General features: G+C 34.1%; 1 protein-coding gene across 3 annotated transcripts in view; it reads left to right on the top strand.

Moving 5' to 3' along the window:
• CIMAP3 (ciliary microtubule associated protein 3) overlaps nt 1–11,180 on the top strand; it is a 33,822-nt gene continuing 22,642 nt past the window's right edge. The window contains exon 1 of one of the 3 annotated variants that reach the window (XM_077119923.1): nt 1–245. In XM_077119923.1, coding sequence (XP_076976038.1) covers nt 143–245 — 103 coding nt within the window. In that variant the 5' untranslated portion in view covers nt 1–142. The remainder of the gene's footprint in view (nt 246–11,180) is intronic. The other 2 variants (XM_077119921.1, XM_077119922.1) reach the window with 2 other exon arrangements.

The following is an 11,180-nucleotide window of genomic DNA, read 5'->3' as shown; positions in this document are numbered from 1 at the left end:
TTAGTTACAAGCTTTATTGTCTTGGGTAAAGGCCTGATAAAAAGGTGGCTATGCTATTATGGAGATAGTGTATGAGAAAACCAGGCTTACTGCAGAGCCCATTGAATATAGGTTTCAGTCCTGAGCTGCTCAGATATCTACAATGTCCATGCCACCTAGCCTACTACCAGAGAACTTCGAGGGCAACAGACTCACGCTATTGCCAAAACGGTTCTTGCAGCCATTCCTTTGGGACTTTCCTAATGGTAATCATGTTCTTAAACTCTAGTACATAGATGGACACTCACTCCTTCAGTACTGGAGTTGAAGGGGAAAGAGGTGGGGCATGGATAGGTTTACATAAGGGTATCCAGAGTGGGGATAGGGGAAGTATCCTGCTCATCAAGCCAGGAGTCTTGGCAAGAGGTGGCCCCCATCCAGATGAAAGGGCACTGTTTTCTGTTTGCATAATGATGTTTTTGGAGCTACTTGCAGTCCTGTGCGTGGAGGTGGTAGACTAGAAGTGCACTGATAAGTGTCAATGACAGGCTAGTCACTCACCATGCAAGGTTTGTCCTCATGTTATCTACTAAATTCTCATGGCAGACCTAGGATTGTTTAGTTCCATTTAACAGAAACCCTAAGGCTTTGGTTACATAATCTTCACAACTTAGCTAGTAAACAATAAACAAGTATTTGGTGAAAAGCAGTTCTGAGGGCTCATCAAAGCCTCTGCTCATTCCTCTAACACAGATGAAAGAAGTTAGTATTGAAGAAAGTTTAGAAGGTGGATTTAGAAAATCTTTCTTCCTTCCCTTTATCTCCCTTCTCTAGACTCATCCATCTTCCAGTAGGATCTCTAGTCTTTAAATCAGGGCTTCTCAACCTTATACAGACCTAAGATCACCTTTGAGTAACAAATTATTTTGTAACACCCTCTTTATTATCCTAAAATTAAATTCATGGATAATTTAATCTACCATGCTTAATTTCACAAACAACCTAATATAATAATATAACTGTAATATAAAGGAGAAAAATAATTCCAAATAAAATAAATATTTCATTATGTAAATGCTCAGATATCATTACTTTAGAAGTTCACAAAGTAGTGAGGGTCTTGCACCATATAGCATATAAAAATAATTTCATACAAGCAGTTTAGGAATATAAAAGAGGAGCATGTTAAGTTACATCAGAACAAAAACTACTGTTACATTTAATAACATTCCAGACTTACTGGTATTTGATAATTGAAAAAAAAAGAAAAAATGCTTTAGTTGAAATAGGGATAACATACTGTAACAAATCATAGACCAGTGAGGTTTAAAAAAAGGGTGAGCATATGAATATGTTATTCTACAAAGTAAGTAAATAATGTTAATATGCTTCTACTAGGGTTACCAAGTTCTTAAAAATAATTTTATTGAAGTTTATCACACATACCAAAAGGGTACCCAAAGGGCCCAAACCATAAGTGAATAGTTTCCTGAAATATTGCAAAGATGAACCCCGCTGAGGAAATGGAACAGCACTAGCACTCCAAAAGGCTTCCTGTACCCTCACAGTTTCCTGCTCTGCCCTCCTCTACAAAGGAATCCCCTGTTACTGACTTCTAATAGCTAGATAAGTTTTGCCTATATATTTTTTTCAACTTTATATAAATGGACTCATCCAATCTGGACTATTTCATTCAACATTGTGAGTTTAATTCATATTATTGCATGCCAGTTTCTTTGCTGCATAGTATTCCTTTATGTGAGTGTTTCACAGTTGATTTTTTTCCATTCTATTGCTAATGAACATTAACAATATTATCCATTATACTACAAACTGGAAACAATTAGCATAATGGATAATATTGCTTTTAATGTCCTTGTACATCTTTTGGTGTACAACTGGATGCATTTCAGCTGAATTAATACCAAGGAGTAGAAATTATGAGTTCATAGGGATGTCTATGCTTAGCTGTAGGACAGACTGCCAAACAGTTTTCCAAGATGATGGTATCAATTTATATTTCCAGCAAAAGTGCATATGTTACTAGAATATAAGGTTTCTCTTTTAAATCCATGAAATACACAACATAGTGAACCCTAAGTTAAACCATGGACTACAGTCAGTAGAATTATTATTAAGATGTACCTCCAACAATTAACAGAAATGTGCTACATCAATGCAAGATGCTGATAATGAGATGGTGTATGGGAAGCCTGTATTTTATGCCTGGTTTTTCTGTAAACCCGTAACATGTTTAATTTTTTAAAAAGTGTATTCAACTATTTTGTAGAGGTCTCTGGTGAAGCCATTTAAGTCTAATTTTCATTGTGAGAAGGCTTTTAACATTTTAAATTAAGGATTCCTTTTAGAATAGTTTTTTTTCTTTTTAGAACAGTTCTGATGCTATTTTCTAAAAATTTATGTTTTATCTTAAAATTGCAAAGTTATTGAATATAAAATGATTTATAATTTCTACTCAATACAAATTTTTCGTACTTGTAGAATCATAATGATACCCCCTTTCTCTTCTTTTATTGGCAGTACATATACTCTTTCATTTTTTCCATAATCATTCTTATCAGGAATTTACCAATTTTGTGTTCTTAAAGAATCAACATTTGGTTTACATTTCTCCATCATATTATTTTTTCCTTTGTAAATATCTATGCATGCCTTACTTATTACCTTCCTTTTACTTTGTTCAATTTAATATTTTTTCTAATCTCTTGAGATGGGTGCTTACATTAATAATTTTTTAGGATTTCTTGCTTTCTAATATATATGCATTTAATGCTTCAATTTTCTATCTAGTCATGGTTTTGGCTATATATAGTATATTTATTTATCATTCACTTAAAATATTTACTAAATTTCTTACCTTTAAATTATTGATATTTTAGCTTATTTTCACTGTTTAGAGAGCATGCACTATGTGACTCAGATTTCAATCCACTGAAATTTATTAACTCTTCCTTTATGGTCCAACAGTCAGGTTTGGTAAATGTTTTATATAACTTAAAATCATGTATTCTGCGGTCAGTGAATGTTCTTAACTTGTCAGTTCAGTCACATTTAACAGTGGTATTGGCCAAATCTTCCAAATCCTTACTTATTTTTGTCTCCACGTTCTTTCAGTTACTGAGAGTTGTATATTAAAATCTCGTATTAGGAATGTGAAATGGTCTCATTTTCATTCAATTCTATCAATTTTTTATTCATATTTACTGAGGCGATATTTTTATATAGATTTATTTAGAAACATTTTGGCTTCTGGGGTATTGTTTTTTTAATTGATTTAAAATATCCCTCTGCCTTTGATAATGCCTCTTGCCTTATTTGTTAGTCTTCAAATGGAAAACTACATTCCATTTTCCATCCTTTTACTTTTCATTCTTTCAGCCCTTAAAAATACTATTGCATTGTTTCCAATTGTTTCTGTTAAAAAGTCAGCTGTCAGGGTTAGTGTGATGCCCCGATACATCCCAGAGCAATCCGGACAGAGAATAAAATAGTATTTGCAAAGTCCACTTGGGGGACCGGGGAGAAAGGAGGAAATACCCATCTTCCCCATCTGGGGAATTCCTGATATTCTCTCAAGCAGTGAGGACAATCAATTCAACAGACTGAGCCCTCAATCTTGAGACTCTCCCCTATGAAGCTTATTCCTGCAAAGGAGAAGCTAAGCCTACTGATAATTATGCCCGAAAGTCATCCCCAGGGAACTTCTTTTGTTGCTCAGATGTGGCCTCTGTCTCTAAGCCAACTTGGCAGGTGAACTCACTGCCCTCTCCCCTACATGGGGCATGACTTTCAGGGGTGCAAACTTCCCTGGCAACGTGGGACCTGACTCCCGGGGATGAGCCGGGACCAAGTGTCGCGGGAACAAGAAAGCCTTCCTGACCAAATAGTCTCAATGGCTGGAAGATTTCAAGCAAAACTGAGAGGTTATCCTGGAGGTTACTCTTATGCATTGTATGGATAGTTCATTTTAGTTTATGTGGTATTGGAGTGGCTGGCGGGGAGTACCTGAAACTGTTGAACTGTGCTCCAGTAGCCTTGATTCTTGAAGGCTTTGTAACTATATAGCTTTTACAATGTGACTGTGCGATTGTGAAAACCTTGTGTCTGATGCTCCTTTTATCCAGGGTATGAACAGATGAGTGAAAAAATAAGGATAAAATAAATAAATAAATAATAGGGGGGATGAACGGTTAAAGAATTGGGTAGATTGAAATACTAATTGTCAATGAGAAGGAGGAGTAAAGAGCATGGGATGTATGAGTTTTTTTCTTTTCTTATTTTATTTCTTTTTCTGGAGTGATGAAATGTTCTAAAAATGATCATGGTGATGAATACATCTATGTCATGATATTGGGAGCCATTGATTGTATAGACTGTATGTGTGTGAAAATTGAAAGTAATATGCCTCTCTCTCTGGCTACTTTCAAGATTTCCTCCGTGTTTCTTGGTTTTCATGTTTCACTATGAAATGCTCAAATGAAGTTCACCTTATATTTACCTTGCTTAGGACTGTAGCATTTGTTTAATCTCTGATTCAGTGTTTTTCAGCATTTCTGAAATTTCTTCAACTCTTACATCTGCTACATTCTCTCTCTCCATTATTTTGGAAGCTCCAAGTACAGTTCCCATCCATATCACGGGGGTTAGGGGCACCACACCTCATGATCTGGAAAATCCACATAAAAACATTTTTTTTCAGGGTTTCAAGAAATTTCCTAGTTGCCTTTTGATTGGTAGACACTGCCTCTCCCATTACTTTTCCATAGCCTGGTTAAAGATTTTTTTTTAACTTTTTCAAACCAGCTTTTGCTGGCCTGAAAATCCATTGGGGTTTCACCTTCATTTTGTTTTAGGGACTCGTAAAAGGACTTAGCCTTTTCTCTTAACAATCCTGCACCCAAAGGAATGTTTTACTTTCTACACGAGAAATGTGGATCTCATAGATTTTGCAGATGCTTGTAGTTGTTGGTATAGCTGCAGCAACAGCTTCCTGGAATTTCCTCTCTTTTCTCTTGGTATGTCTTATGGTTGACTCAATACTCTAAAGGAAGCCAACCACAGCAGCCATTAAAGCATACCTAACTATTTCACTTTTTCCTTCAAGCTCATCCTTTCCTCTGTTTCTTGGGCACATTTTCTGAACCAGTATGAACACTATGCTTGGGACCCAAGATTTTAATAGGGTTTATGGCATTTATATGACACAAGATATTAGAGAAATTCAAGATGTTAAAGTCACTGTGAGACACTCAGCATCCCCAACCCATGCGTAAAATTGCAGTTCTTTTACTAAACATTTAATTTTAAGAAAAATAGTGTAGCTGTCATTTATTTATTAAACACTTAAATACATACTATACAGATAATGTACATGCTAGTACATACATTTTACATATTTATGAGCTATTAAACTTTTAAAGATATCTCTACATTTCTAGCCTTTATGTGTCCTCTGCTGGTCTTCACACATTATCTATGGCTTCCACAAAACCCTTAAATTATTCCCATTTAATTTTTTATGCCAACCCATGATACATTGAAACCGTGATAGGAAAAGTTGCAACGGGATATTTGTACATGTGTATTAGAATTTTCCATTTTTTCTCATCTATCTCATATTCTTTTCCAGATTTTTCTATGCGTCATCTCTCTAAAGTGTCACTATGGATATTTTTTAAATCCATTTTCTATTCAATTCATTCCTTGTTTTTCATCTTTTCTAATCTGCTATTAAACTCATGTATTATGTTCAGTTATGTTACTTCTCATTTCTAAAAATTTTATTTCATTCTATTTTACGATTTCTAAAATTCTCCATCTTGTTACTTAATTTATTGAATATAGTAGTCAGCTTTAATCCTTGCGTTCAACTGATTTTATTAATTCATTTAATTTTTAATGAGACAAAATATATTTAATATATATTTTATATATTAAAATAAAAGTGAATCTACTTTTGCCCATTCAGTAAGACCACTACAATAGAGCAAGTGGTTCCCCAGAATAACCATTCTTATAATAGCATGAGTTTTATAAATTGCACCAGAGATAAATGAGGAAAGAGATACCTGTTTCATAAAGCTGTAATAGGTTGTCACGATAAATATCTAGTGTCCTCTAGATGTTATAACTATAGTTATGAATGTACACGGTGGGAAATGCTGAATTCTTAATGACTTTCTCAATGGTGGCCACAATATAAACTTTGCAACATGTTTCTCCATGCTAAGGACCCACCTACATAGTTCTCTTAATCATGGTTATCATTTATTTATTTATTTATTTTTAAATATTTTTATTGACAATATACAAACACAACCATTCTTAACATACAAGCATTCCATACATGGTGCATATCAGTGGCTCACAACATCATCACATGGTTGTATATTCATTATCATGATCATTTTTTAGAACATTTACATCACTCCAGAAAAAGAAATAAAAAGAACAAAAAAACCTCATACATGCCATATCCCCCTTACCCCTTCCTCTCATTGAGACATGATCATCATTTAAGTATTGGATCCTTGAAAAATCCTTAGAGATACTCAGAATTCTGCATTAGCATCCCCATTCTTTCATTGTATAATACAATGATACAGGGATGCACTTGGCATATACATCTTTGACTACACTAAGTTCAGGTTGGCTTTAAGAAAAAATTGTTAAAGTTGGCATCAATCAAGATGTAGGTGGGTCCAAAGTGTGTTATATTCACAGAAAGAACTGAAAGATTAATAGGGGATTTTTCTTCCCTTGAGAACAATGCGATCTTGCTTTGGCTTTCTTTTTAACCTTTGATCTTTTTCTTCTAACCACTTCATTCAGAAGCCAAGCATTTGCTTCATGATCACATATTTCTATCCTTTCTTTTGTTTCCTATGTTCACTGTGCAAACTTTTTTATTTTTATTAGACAAGTTGTAGGTTTTAAAAAAAAATCATGCAGAAAATAGAGTCCCCTTATACCAACCTATTATTGACACCTTGAGTTAGTGTTTTAGTTTCCGAAGCTTCTTCTAAAAATTCATGCTATAGGTTGGCTTAAACAATGGGAATGAATTAGCATACAGTTTTTTTAATTATTGCTATTTTAATTTTTAATTGGGGAGGTTGTGAGTTTATAGAAAAGTCTTTAAGAATTACAATGCTCCCATTTACAACCCTATTGTTGGCACTTTGCATTAGTGTGGTAAATTTGTTAGAACTGATGAAAACAAATTTTTAATACTGTTAACGCTAGTCCATGGTTTACATTAGGTGTATTTTCCCCATATACCACCCTATTATTACCATCTTTTAATAGTGTTGTATATCTGTTATAATTCATGAAAGGACATTTTTATATTTGTGCTATTAACCAAAGTCCATCATCCATAATAGGGTTTACTATATTATAAGTCCCATGCTTTGTCTTCTAACTTTCCTTCTACTAACATGGATCATCCAAAACTTCCGCTTTCTATCACATTCACAGACATAATTCAACGTTGTTAATTATACTTAGTAATATGCCACCATCACCTCTATCCATTTCCAAAAATTTACTGAATTAGAAATTCTGCATAAATTAAACATCAGATCCTTATTCTCTACCCCATTCTATCTCCTGGTAAACTACATTCTAGATTCTAACTCTATAAGTTTGTTTATTGTAATTAGTTCATATCAGTAATATCATATTTTTTTTTGTTTCTGGCTGATTTTACTCAATATAACATCCTCAAGGTTCATCCTTATTGTCATGTGTGTCAGAACTTCATTCCTTCTTACAGCTGAATAATATTCCATTGTACGTACATACCACATTTTATGTATATGTTCATCGGTTGGTGAACACTTGGGTTCCTTCCGTCTTTAGACAATTTTGAATAATGTCTTCATGAATATCAGTGTGTAAATGTCTGTTCATGTCCTTGCTTTCACTTCTTCTGAGTATATACCTAGCAGCAGGATTGCCAAATCATATGGCATTCTATACTTCGCTTCCTGAAGAACCACTAAATTGCTTTTCACAGTGGCTGCACCATTTTACATTCCCATCAGTGAATGAGAGTTCCTATTCTCCACATCCTCTCTAATACTTGTAGTTTTTTTTTTTTTTTGTAATAGTGGCCATTTTTGTAGGTGTGAAGTGATAAATCATTGTGGTTTTGATTTGCATTTCCCTAATAGCTAGTGATTCTGAAAATCTTCTCATGGACTTTTTAGCCATTTGTCTTTCCTCTTTAAAACTGTCTATTCAAGTCTTTTGCCCATTTTTAATTGGGTTGTTTGTGTTTATTGTTGCATTGTAGGATTTCTTTATGTATTCTGGATATTAAACTCTAATCAGATATGTGGTTTTCAAATATTTTCTCCCACTGAGTAGGTTGCCTTTTCACTTTCTTGACAATGTCATTGAAGCATTAAAGTTTTTAATTTTGAGGAGATACCATTTATCTGTTTCTTCTTTCATTATTTGTGCTCTGAGTGTAAGGTGAGAAATCATTGCCTACCACACGCTCTTGAGGATGCTTCCCTATATTTTATTCTAGGAGTTTTGTGGCCCTAATTCTTATATTTATGTCTTTGATCCATTTTCAGTTAACTTTTGGCTAATGTGTGAGATAGGCACCCTCTTATACTTTTGGAGATGGATATTCAATTCTTCCGGCACCATTTCTTTTTAATATTTTTAAATTGTTAACTATAACGTATATACAAAGAAAATAAAGAAAAAAGTAATGATTTTCAAAGTACACGTCAGCAGGTAGACGCAGAACAGATTTCAGAGTTTGTTATGAGTTACCATCCCACTATTTCAGATTTTTCCTTGTAGCTGGTCCAAAACATTGGAGGCTAGAAGATATTTTTTTTTCTTTTTTGTGAAAAATAACGTATATACAAAAAAGCAGCAAATTTCAAAGCACATTGCAACAATTAGTTGTAGAAATAATTGTTTGGTATGGGCTACAATTCCACCATTTTAGTTTTTCACTTCTAGCTGCTCTAAGTAAGATACTGGAGACTCAAAGAAATATCATCATAATAACCAGCAAGCATACTCATTTGTTAAACTCTCCCTTCTCTGTATAACTTCACCATCACATTTGATCTTTCTCCCACTCTTTAGGGGTATTTGGGCTGTTCCCATTCTAACTTTTTCACCTTGGAAGGGGTTGTCGATAATATGGGGTAGGGAGATGGAATTAGTTGATGTTCTAGAGAGGCTGGGCCCTCTGCATTTCAGGACTCATCTGGTCCAAGGACCCATCTGGAGGTTGTAGATTTCTGGAATGTTACCTTAGTGCATGGAATCTTTGTAGAATCTTGTATAACACCTTAGGTATTCTTTAGGACAGCCAGCACCATTTATTGAAGAGACTATTCCATCCCGGTTGAGTGAACTCATCAGTCTTGTCAAATATCAGTTGGCCATAGATGAGAGGGTCTATTTCTGAACTTGCAATTCAATTCCATTGGCCAATATATCTATCTTTTTCCCAAGACCGTGCTGTTTTCACATGGTAGCTTTGCAGTATGCTTTAAAGCCAGGAAGTGGAGTCCTACAACCTTGCTCTTCTTTTTTCAAGATGTTTTTGGCTATTTGGGAATCTTTGTCCTTCCAAATAAAATTGATGATTGGCTTTTACATTTCTACAAAGCAGACTAATCAAAATTGGAATTTTGATTAGGATACTGATGAAGCTGTAAATCAACTCTGGGTATCTTAACAATATTTAGTCTTCCATTCATGAACAAGGAATGCCCTTTCATTTATTTAGGACTTCTTTGATTTCCTTTAGCAATATTTTTGTAGTTTTCTGTGTACAAGCCATTTACTCCTTGGTTAAATTTATTCCTAGATGTTTGATTCTTTTAATTGTTATTGTAAATGGGATTTTTCTTTATTTCTTCTTCATAGTGATTACTCATAGAAACATTACCATGTAGAACATAGTGTATAGAAACATTACTAATTCTTGCATATTGATCTTGTGTCCTACCACTTTGCTGAAATTGTTTATTAGCTCTATTAGCTTTGTTGTAGATTTTTTGGGTCTTCATATAGGAGCATGTCATTCTGCAAATAGTGAAAGTTTTGCTTCTTCCTTTCACATTTAGATGCCTTTTATTTCTTTTTCTTGTCTACCTGCCCTAGCTAGAACTTCTAGCACACTGTTGAATAACCATGGTGACAGCAGACATTCTTGTCTTGCTCCAGATCTTAAATGGATCACTACTTTCAGTCTTTCACCATTGAGTATGATGTTAGCTGTGTGTTTTTCATATATGCCCTTTATAATGTGGAGGAAGTTTCCTTTTATTCTTATCTTTTGAAGTGTTTTGATCAAGAAAGGATGCTGGATTTTGTCACATGCCTTTTCTGCATCAATCTAGATATCACGTGGTTTTTCCCGTTCAATTTGTTAATGTAGTATATTAAATTAATTGCTTTTCTTGTGTCAAACCACCTTGCATACTTGGGATAAACCCCAATTTACCATGATATATAATTCTTTTAATGTGCTGTTGAGTTTGATTTGCAAGTATTTTCTTGAAGATTTTTGCATCTACACTGATTTTAAAAATTGGTCTATAATTTTCTTTTCTTATAGTATACTTATCTTGCTGTTAGGGTGATATTGACTTCATAGAATTATTTAGGAAATATTCCATCTTCTTCAATTTTTTGGAACAGAATGAACAGGATTGGTATTAATTCTTGGAATGCTTGGTAGAATTCACCTATGAAGCCATGTAGTTATTCCTTGGCTATGTCTGGGGGGAGAATTTTGATAACTGATTCAATCTCTTTACTTGTTATGGATCTGTTGAGGTAACTATTTCTTCTAGAATCAGTATAAGTTGTTCATGTGTTTCTGGGAATTTGTTCCTTTCATCTAAGTTGTCTAACTTTGGGGCATGGAGTTCTTCACAGTATCCTCTTATGAACCCTTTCATTTCTATAAGGGTCAGTAGAAATGTACCCCTCTCATTTCTGATTTTATCCACATCTTCTCTCTTTTTCCTTTGTCAGTCTAGCAAAGTATTTGTCAATCTTATTGATCTTCTCAAAGAACCAACTTTTGTTGTTGCTAATTCTCTCTAGTGCTTTTTATCACCTCAGTTTCATTGATTTCTAATATTTGTTATTTCTTTCCTTCTGCTTGCTTTGGGATTAATTTGCTGTTC

Source organism: Tamandua tetradactyla, chromosome 11 (genome assembly GCF_023851605.1).
Source record: "Tamandua tetradactyla isolate mTamTet1 chromosome 11, mTamTet1.pri, whole genome shotgun sequence".
In the NCBI taxonomy this organism is placed as follows: domain Eukaryota; kingdom Metazoa; phylum Chordata; class Mammalia; order Pilosa; family Myrmecophagidae; genus Tamandua; species Tamandua tetradactyla.
The sequence above is the reverse complement of the archived record's forward strand: the minus strand, read 5'-3'. Positions and strand labels throughout refer to the sequence as shown.